This window comes from Asterias rubens, chromosome 10 (genome assembly GCF_902459465.1).
Source record: "Asterias rubens chromosome 10, eAstRub1.3, whole genome shotgun sequence".
NCBI classification, from domain to species: domain Eukaryota; kingdom Metazoa; phylum Echinodermata; class Asteroidea; order Forcipulatida; family Asteriidae; genus Asterias; species Asterias rubens.
Genome location: NC_047071.1, coordinates 13,809,621 through 13,820,133, shown reverse-complemented (window position 1 = coordinate 13,820,133; position 10,513 = coordinate 13,809,621). Strand labels below are relative to the sequence as shown.

Sequence of the window (10,513 nt, the reverse complement as noted above, 5' to 3'; positions counted from 1 at the left end):
TATGGGATTCAGGACTTCAGAATGTGCTCTTTATAAGCAGAACCTCGGTATAATAACAGAGCTCTTTATAACAAGGGTTGACCGCACCTTGTACACTGTCGAGTATACCACTAATTCTGTTTTACCAACAAACCAAAAACACGTTTTTCGTTCTTAAACCATACACAAAAATAGTTTGAAAAGGAGTTTTATACCTATTTCTGAAACCCTACGATGGCCAACCAGTCTTCAACCAATACACCGAAACACATTGTCGTTCATTTCTATGCAAAAACGGGTAAAACCCTTGATATGGATTCCTATCTTCCGACAGGCCCGATTGACAAGCCATATGACCTATGGGCAGTATGACTCATGGACGCAGAATCTACTGTTAGAAAACACTTTCAGCAAATTAAGTGTGCTTGTGTACAAAAAACGCTGCGCCTTTACTGTGTAAAAACATAATTATTAACCAACAAAACTGAAAAACATAGCTGTTGTTAATTTTTCCTTTGGCAAACCGCGGGAAAGGTATTGGGAGGCAACAAAGGCAATTGCCTCCATGCCCGCTGGTCATTGCCAGGCTACAGTAAAACCCTTGCCCTTTCAAAAACGAGGCATACGGGCCTGTATTGGCTTTGAAAAAAAGTACATTACAAAATGAGTTATACACATTTCTTGATGGTCTTCTGGCTGCATTACCCAATGGCATTCCTGTATACTCGACAGGGGTGGTGCATCGCAGGGTTTTAATAGGTAAAATTTACCTTAAACGACACATTTGAAAAGTACATGTACACAATATAACTGTTGATCTTTGAGATCATTATACAAAGATAAACTTGAAAAAAAATTCATGATAATAACCTGAAGGAAACAAAGTCAATCTGAATTAGAAGGTTTGTATATAAAGCCAGCTTATATAGCCAGGTTCTGCATTCATGTGTACATTGTTAATAATAAATTGTCAAAAAATGTACACAGTCTTTCAAGGAAACTTAAACAGTGTAAATTGTTTACCCCCTTTAATTATTTGTATATTTTAAGTTTAAAAAGAACTAAGCTTGAGTGTTAATGGCAAGTAGACATGAATAAAAACCAATTAAAAGCATAAAGTTGAAATCACTGTGTATAACAAATAAAGAGATTGCTGAAGAGAGAATTTACAAACATATTGGTGCAAAGCAGCAATCATAAGTACACATTTTTTGAAAAACTGTTTGAAAAATAACTGACGTAGCAGTTTTCTCAATGTTTTTTTTTATATCAATTGCTGTGTCCATGATCATGAATAAAAAGTGCTTGAATTGTTTAAATACAAGATCTGCAAAGAGATAATATTTATCTGTTGTTCATTTGGTGTCTTTGTAACAAAAAGTGTACCCACGATAGTGGTTGTGTACATAAGCAAAGAGTATGCCTTATGAAAACCACATCAATTCAGAACGTGTACCCTGTACTGTAATGCCTGATAATAGTAGAACTTGTGAATTATAATTGAATCACAAATAACAGATCAACCTTATTTTTATCAAACTGAAGAGGAAAAAAAAAAACCAACACCAAATAAACTGCTTTTATGTTAATGAATTGATTTGAGTGAGTTATCTTCTGTATGGGCATTAAAAGAATCATGACGTAAGACTACAAAAAATCTCTGTGTTGGAAACGAAGCATACAGGCCAGCCTGGGTCCAATGTCGTAGAACTACTTAAGCACAAACTATAGCTCCATGTAAGCACAAAACAACTATGCTTACCACATTAAGGTTACCAGCCAAAATACTATGTCTTGTGTACCATTTGTAATTTGTGCTTAGCAAGAATTTTCGTAAAATTGGGCCCTGGTTGCCTACAGAGTTGCCTGTTAAAAATTACCACGTAAGCCAAGGCCTGATTTTAAATTGTATAATTTTAAAGGGAATGTTTATGTTTGGTAAAATCACTCTGATTTGGATTTAGTACTGAAAAGTTAAAGAGTTGTTTTGAATGGTTTGTGAGACCAGTCTTAGAATAACGGTGATGTCATCTGCAGGCATGCAAAAAAAGAGGAAATTACAAAATTTCAAAGATTTTGTGTAGAAAGTTTTCAATTTTGAATGGTAAAACTGAGATTTAAAAAAAAGAGGAAATCAGCTGATCCAAGGAAAAGTTGCATGCCTGCATCTGGCACTCTCTAGTGAAGCTTGAGAGTCATGGGTCATAAACCTCGCTTAGTGTTTGAATAACTCCACCATCAGAACCAGATCTAGACCACAGACTTGTCAAATAAATAATAAGGGAAAAAAAACCTGATCGGGGGTCAAAGTTCATCATGAAGCTCTTCTGTGCTCGAATGTGTGCTGATCAAATCAGGGAGTAAGGATTGAATGGTCATCATGTTGAAGGAGTACACTTCATTCAGTGTGACTCGCTCATCCTGGTCCTCGTCTAACAACTGGAATACCTGAATAAGAACAAAAAGTAGTGTCATCAAATCCTAAAGTAACAAAAACATTTATTTCATACCGACTCAGTGTAATGAAACAGATATGTCCATGATTACAAATAATTAATTGAACAATAAACTGGATTATTGAAACTTTAGTAACAGAGCAGATTAAAATGGAGCCAGCATGGTAGGAAACAAGTGAAGCAGACAAGGAATGATTTTGTACTTTTCCCTTCAGAGCAGACAACCACGGGGACAATTTCACACAACGTTACACATCACATACATAAGTCAATGTAAATACATGAATAAAAACATCAAGAAACATCAACATCTAAAGTCAATGCAAATACTTGAATAAGAACACAAAATATACCAAAATCTAAAGTCAATGCAAATACCTGAATAATAACACAAAAGAAACATCAAAATCTAAAGTCAATGCATACATGAATAAGAACACAAAGAAACATCAAAATCTAAAGTCAATGCAAATACTTGAACAAGAACACAAAGAAACATCAAAATCTAAAGTCAATGCAAATACATGAATAAAAACACATAAAGAAACATCAAAATCTAAAGTCAATGCAAATACATGAATAAAAACACATAAAGAAACATCAAAATCTAAAGTCAATGCAAATACTTGAATAAGAACACAAAATATATCAAAATCTAAAGTCAATGCAAATACCTGAATAATAACACAAAAGAAACATCAAAATCTAAAGTCAATGCAAATACATGAATAAAAATACATAAAGAAACATCAAAGTCTAAAGCCAATGCAAATACTTGAATAAGAACACAAAATATATCAAAATCTAAAGTCAATGCAAATACTTGAATAATAACACAAAGAAACATCAAAATGTATTAAATCAATCCTGAATAAGAACACACAGAAACATTGAAATATAAAGCCAACGCAAATACATGAATATAAACACAAAACATATCAAAATTTTAAGTCAATGCAAATACATGAATAAGAAAACAAAGTACCATTGAAATCTGAAGTCAATTAAAACACATGAATAAGATCAAAATCTAAAGACAAAGCAAATACATAAATAAGAACACAAAGAAACAATGAAATCTAAAGTCAATGCAAATACTTGACAAAGAACGAAGCATTGTGGTTTGGATGTCTTGCTTAAGGACACAAGTGTCACGACCGGGACTGGAACCAACACTCTGCTGATCAGAAACACCAGAGCTTAAGTCTCGTGCTCTTAACCGCTCGGCCATGACACAAAGTATCTTGTTTTTAAACTCACCATGAGTGAATCTCCCTCTGATATATCAAGGCAGTTTGCAAACTCTAAAAGATTTGGTCTGTCCAGGTAACCATTTTCAAGTTCATCAATGCAGTTGGCTATTTCACCTCTAGAAATAAAAGACACAATAAGAAAATTTGTGTTAGTACACATGAATAAAAACATTAGGCTTTCAGAGAAAAATTTCAGAAAAAGAATTTTTTCCTCGGCACAAAAAGATTTGACTTTAGACTGGTTTCCCAGAGTCCCCTGAATGAGTCTTCTTCATTTAAAATATGTAGGGCCTACATTGAGCCCACATGTTTGTTTTATTTATTTATTTATTGTTTATTTATTATTTACTCTGGAGAGACCTCTGAGCTAAACAGGTGCCCAGCAACTACAAACAAATATAATAAATAAGGAAAATAAGTAATAACAAATTAGTTAATACCGAGATGTAAGTAAGCACTGTATAATCAGTACTTGCCCGATTTCTGTGGAAAACTGTAATATAGGATTCAAACTGCCTGTAGCTCTCGGTGGTCTAGCTGGTAAGACACTGCTCTAGAAACGGTCATACAGGTTCCAATCCCACCCGAGAAATAATAAATATGCCTGTGATTTTTTTTCACAGAACTTGGGAAAGTACTGAGTATAACAGTGCTAACACACATCTGTGCAAGGGTAAAACCAAAATGAATATATTCTTTATCCCTGATGCAAAAATTTAACATCTATTTACTAAGAACATTATAAAGATATTAAAAGAAAGGTAACAGCCAAATTAAGGTACATGCCAAGTATTTCTTATGTTTATATTTATTTGATTTCCTGGGTAGATAAAAAGTACAAAAATGCACTGGGTTAAATTATTACAAAAATGTAGCAATGGGCAATTTAAACACAGAGGACGAAAAAAGAAACAGCTGGAGCCCGAAGGATTGCCTTAAAGAAACACAGATCCTAACGAGAACAACAAAACATTGAAATATAAAAAAAAATATAAATATACAAATATATACAAACAGCAATCAAAATATTGCAAATACGCAACAAAAAAAAACATACAACCTTGGCATACAAGAAAGGTTTTAAAAAACAGAAATGAAAAATACCTTAGAAATGAATGGATAAGGGAGTAAAGTGAAAAAAAAAAAAAAAAAGTAAATAAAGTTAACACAATCAAACAACACAGCACATAAAAATCACAAATAAAAAATGTTTCAGAACAAACAGAGTTGATTCTTACCTCAATTGTTCGATGTCTGTGGTGAATTGAAACTGTTCAAGAGGTGTGAAATCTGGAATGTCATCCTTTGACCTACAATCATCAGCGATGAACTGGAGAAGGTGTACAAACCAAATATTGATGGCAAGGTTACGACCTTGTAATGACCTGACTTGATGATACCACCTACAAGGGACATATTGAATATCTTTTAAACAAAATTTTGATGGCCAGGCTACGACCTGTCGTTTGTCGTGTTTTCTCGCTCCGGTGCGCGCAAGACTTGCACAGTCTATATGTACATTTATGTTTGGTTTTGAAAGCCCTACTCTGGAACCTGGGGCGTTCCAAAGTGGTTTATCATCATTCCTAAGAGTTTGGTTTAAGTTCTCAAATATTTGTGTTTGTTTGTGGGGTTAAAAGAAATCAGATTGATGGTTTAAAAAAGGGAAAAATCACATCTCTGGATACTGTCAAATTTTGCCAAGATCAGAAATCTCAAAACTTTTGCTGCACTTACCTGTAGGGTATGAAGAAGCAATCACTTGGTTCCATAGTGACATTATACCAAGGAACTTGACCGAGTCCAGGATATTTATACATATCGACTCTATCGACGTCTACACCGCTGAACGAGCCGTCTGGATGATCGATATCAATGTTTTCCTTCTCCCTCTGTACATCAAGAAAGACTCAAATTAGAATTCCTGCTGTGAATTCCTGCAAAGAGTTAAGACTAGTCTTATATCGAGTTAGGACAAGTTACTCATCCTGTTTAAAGGACTAGCTTTAAGTTTTTAATAACTCCTAGCCTAGGACTAAATGCCCCCCAAAAAATTCTTGGCATTTAAAGTTACACCCCCAAAAAATTCTTCTGAAAATTGTCACCCTTGTTGGCCTGTTTTAACTTGTTCCTCCATACTGATATTTCCGACAAACGACTCTTTTAGTTTGATCGCATCACAAATGCTTGAGAAGTTTTAAGAACCATAGGCCCTATATGTTCCCTTCTGTGTACATGGTACATGTAGTTTCTTGAAGTCTAGTAACCCAGCAGTTCAAGCTGTTTCTTGAAGTCTAGTAACCCAGCAGTTCAAGCTGTTTCTTGAAGTCTAGTAACCCAGCAGTTCTAGCTGTACTCTAGAGTGACATCTGCTCAGAGAGAAAATTAGCAAACGAGTCATGTCTTGATCAACACTGAGTGATATCAAGTCTTGTATAATTACTTCTCATCACTGCAGATTGTAACCATGGGTTTGAATCCTGGTAGAGTCACACGAACTAGAGCTCAAAACTTTGACAATGCACTGCTAAAACACTAGTTATTTAAATCTAAATGAAGGAACTGGCTTAATCACAGACAAAATATCATACCTTATCAACAAGGAAGATTTCTTTCTTGCCGTCTAACACACAGTTGATGTTATCTACAGCGTCATAATGTAACACAGATTTAGTGCTGCCACTACTGAACCAAATAACTGCATCTTGAAGGTGCTCTGTGAACCCGCCACAATGCATACAGCGCAGTAATTCCACCTCCCCTACCAACAAGAATAAACGTAACAAGCTTTCAACGGGCAATACAATCAACTCAATAATATTTTCCAGCAAAGATTTCATGAAAGGCACTGGACACCTTCATGGTAATTGTCAAAGACCGGTATTCTCACTTGGTATATATCCCAACCATGGAGGAAGGATCCCAATATATGAATAAAACATAAAATATGTGAAAATTTTGACTCAATCGTTCTTATCGCAAGAAAATAATAAAGAAAAAACACCTTGTTGGATACATATTTGTGGGATTTCAGATGCCTACAAAAGGCTTCAGGCCTGAAGTATTTTAATATTTGAGTGAGAAATTACCCCTTTCTAAAAAAATGTTACATAAGAGAGAGCCATTTCTCACAATTTGTACTATCAATAGCTCCCCGTTACTCGTTACCAAGTAAGGTTTTATGCTAATAACTATTTTGAGTAATTACCAATAGTGTCCACTGCCTTTAAATTAAATGTTACTTGAATGTAAGTTTGAATCTCTGTGGAGACTTTTGTTTACCTGCTAATTCTGGTAGCACACTTGACACCATGTAGATATCACCCTGTCCGTACTCATCCAGAAACTCGTGTAGTTTCATGGACCATAAGCCTCTTGAGCGATTCTCTTTCTTTCCTTCTTCTACTTCAACCTCAAGTTCCCCGTGCTGTGATCTGATCATTTTAAAAACAAAAACAGAAACAATTCATATTTCACTCAGACATGATGGTGAACATAACTTCAGGCCCGATTTTTTTATTTGTTTTAATGCAAGGCGCCAGACTCACAAGGCCTGAAGCCCACTTCAAGGTGTGGGCTACAATTATTTTATTCCAGAGGCCATTGCCACCTACTCCTAGGGGCTGAAACAGGGTTGCCTCCTTTACAGTCCATGCAGATGTAGGCTTGGGTGTCATCAGTCCGAAGCCTGGCCGGTAGAGCAGACAGCACTACCTCCCTAATTTTACGCAGCAAGTGTCACGACCGGGACACAAACGCACACTCTGCTGATCAAACACCAGAGCTTGAATCCGGTGCTCTCCGCTCGGTCATGACACGCCAAATATGCTGATACTTCACTGCTCAGGCAATGAAGGCGATTGCCTACATACCCCCTGGTCATTTGCCCTGGTGCCCTTGAAATGATCCAGTAGAAATTTTCAATTTCCTCATAGGGTGGTGCCCTTTACCAAAGAAAAAATGCCTTGATGACCTTGCCCTTTCAAAACGAAGCATACACTGCAGGCCTGGAACCTCATTTTCATTTCCATGTGAAATCAGTTCTAGTAAATTTTGTGTGTTATCACTTCAGATTTGAAGAGAAATAAAAAAACACTGAAATGTAGGCCTAACGTTTAAGAACCCTGAAGCTAACGGTTTGGAGAAAATCTTGTAGCTGGACAAGTGCGGTCGTAAGTCTACTGGCAAATTCTAAAATTACTGGCATCGGGCCATTAATTTTTAGCCCTGGGGATTTTAAGGGATAGGGTCTAGATATTTCTGCTCAGCAAGAAGCAGACCTACCAAGTCTCACGCATTAGGCGTGAGACTCACGTATTTGGGCTCTGTCTCACGCTCACACGCACAGCAACCATTTTCTCACGCATTGGGGCCAGACCGGGAAATTTTTTTAAAATAACGGCAATGCATTGCCAAATCGTGCTCGTGTGTACAAAAAACTCCAAACTACAATGTTTGCACAATCTTCAGATTGCACGCAGTTTATCAGAATCATCAACTTGAGCTGCCGTACAAACAGAGCGCAAATTTGCAGATTGCGCATGCTTTTGCTCTCCCAGTAGGTTCAGCTAAAATTTGGCAAGTTTTTCCAAATTTGTTTAGCAAATTCGTTCAATGCGCTCCACTAGCGAAGACACAACAGGCAGAAGAAGTGAGTGGAGGATTTTGAACATCATTTTTAGTAAATTTTATTTTTATTTTTGAAGGAAATAATCTGACACAATTGTACCTCCACATTAACCATCAACATCTCCTGTGTACCTCATGTGAGTTTTAATTATTTTAAAGAGGTTTTTGATGCATTTTGGAACACTTTTTTTTCCACAATTAAATTTCTTAATTTTTTTTTATTTTATAAAAAAAAAGAAAAAAAAGTTGGGTGGCGATTTCGAAAGGCCTTCTAAAACTGACCAAAGAAAAATTTCGAGGGGGGGGTGGTGATGAGCTTTGAAAAATCTCACGCATAGCTGGCCTCTGGACTTGGCATCTCTGAAGAAGTAGTTATAAGTACTAGGTAGAGTAGTAGAAGAATACAGTATAAAATCAGCTGCATTGTGATATATCCTCAACTGTCCTGTTTTCAAGGTACTATGGCTTTTTCTTCGCATTGGAAAAACAATAATCATGCCATAAATATCAACTGATGTCCTAATTACCTTCATTTGTTTATTGCAAACATATATTAACACTTGACGGACATTGAAATTTTCACACCACACACCGATCTTCAATGACTTCAACTGGTCCCATTTGTTTTGAGTTTTTCCTGTTTTCAAGGCAAACATGGTTTCCCGATGAAGTCTTACGTGGAAAAAACATCTGCAGTGACTACAAGTGTTCTGTGAGACTTTGTGTATGACTCTATAGCCAGCAGTTGTTTTCATTTTATTCAAAATATTTTGTAGGAGATTTTAAAAATTACCATGGTAATTTGCAAAAAAAAAAATTTGAAAACTGTGAATAATTGTTGGCTTTCAAATCTGATTTTTATTTAGTTTTTTTATTTCTTAACATCTACAGTAAGCGTAAAAATGAACAGTGATAATTAATCACCTAGCCGATGTTTTATGAGGGTTAAAACAAAAATCTCTAAAAAAAATATTATTAGAAAAAGATTATGGCACATGGCTTCTTTAGACCTCTGTATTTTTTTTCCAGAATGCTCAAATGTTCAGTCGCCTGATTTGTTCATCGTGAATTGCAAAAGTGTTTCATGAAATTTTTTCGATTTAGTGGGCAATTTTTTTGTATGACCCCCCAAAAAATACATTTTTTTTTACCTTGTAGAAATGCCTATAATACCAAAACTTTCTGCATTAACAAGTGCAACTAGTCAGTGGAGCCTAGGCCTACGTGTTTGGTCTTTCTACAATGTAAACCACCAAAATTGTATCTAGGGACTGTTTACATCGCGCGCAGAGAGTGGTAAAAGATTTGCCTCAATTTTAGGGACACATTGAAAACAAAATGTCCTACTGCTACGAGACATTGCAATCCTCTGCTGGTGTTCACGGATCCAGCTGTTGATTTCACCAAACTCTTCCAAACTTAGAAATTAATCCAATTAATCGAAGGACTTATTAGGATGAGTTGAGTTCTGTATCTGAAGACGTAGTACGCAGTACACTATACACTATAGTTACGATAATCAGAACCCTTCTCCTGACTGTGAATCACCATCTGTTGTTCTGTGCTGCACAAATGGGCTTTTTGTTGTGATGAGTATCAATCAATAATTTTTATAACAACTAATTTACATTATTTTTATAGAAAATAATTTATATTAATATAGATAGAAAACACACCTTAAATAATCATCTTTCCACAGTTTAAATGCAGCCATGTTTTTAGCTGCTCCTTTCATCAGCAATGGCCGCCCGTGACGAACATACTTTTCAAAGAACTCTTTAGGTTCTGGTACTGAATTCACGGTGTCCACGTCGGGCTCTGCGGGCCGATGCCACCCGAGAGGTTTCAGGTGGCCGGCCGGTGGTGGTTCGTCCCGGCCCGGTGCCTGCGTGGCTGTCGCGGTATCGCCACATAACGCTGACAAAAACACAACGCAAACCACGCAAACGCACCTTACAAAGTCCACTAAATTCCACATTATCAGTCTGTCTCTTTGTTTACACTCTCAGTGTAGCATTTGATTAAATCTAGTTGTGTTTTTATCAGGCAGTATGCAGACGATAATTTTCAGCCGGCCATTTTAAGTGGTAGAGCAATGCGTTTACGCGCTAAGCATTGTGGGAATCAAAATGCATTGTGGGTGTCACGTGACTTCTTTTATCAGCAACACATGCATTGATAATGAACTGGTCACAA

General features: G+C 36.3%; 1 protein-coding gene across 1 annotated transcript; it reads right to left on the bottom strand.

The window, feature by feature from the left end:
* LOC117295491 (bifunctional peptidase and arginyl-hydroxylase JMJD5-like) lies at nt 1-10,407 on the bottom strand. Its single transcript, XM_033778173.1, has 7 exons — nt 9,994-10,407; nt 6,971-7,122; nt 6,280-6,449; nt 5,426-5,580; nt 4,927-5,091; nt 3,696-3,804; nt 1-2,427 (listed from the first exon to the last, which is right to left on the bottom strand). The coding sequence occupies exons 1-7, from the start codon at nt 10,293-10,295 to the stop codon at nt 2,284-2,286; spliced, it is 1,197 nt and encodes a 398-aa protein (XP_033634064.1). The 5' UTR covers nt 10,296-10,407; the 3' UTR covers nt 1-2,283.
* Between the last annotated feature and the right edge of the window lie 106 nt (nt 10,408-10,513).

Excerpts from the sequence above, each read along its gene's own strand:
- LOC117295491 (XM_033778173.1), bottom strand. The coding sequence starts at position 10,295 with ATGTGGAATTTAGTGGACTTTGTAAGGTGCGTTTGCGTGGTTTGCGTT. Across the intron at positions 5,581-6,279 it reads AAATCTTCCTTGTTGATAAG|AGGGAGAAGGAAAACATTGA; the intron begins GTATGATATTTT and ends CTTGATGTACAG. Across the intron at positions 3,805-4,926 it reads ACAGACATCGAACAATTGAG|AGGTGAAATAGCCAACTGCA; the intron begins GTAAGAATCAAC and ends TTTTATTTCTAG.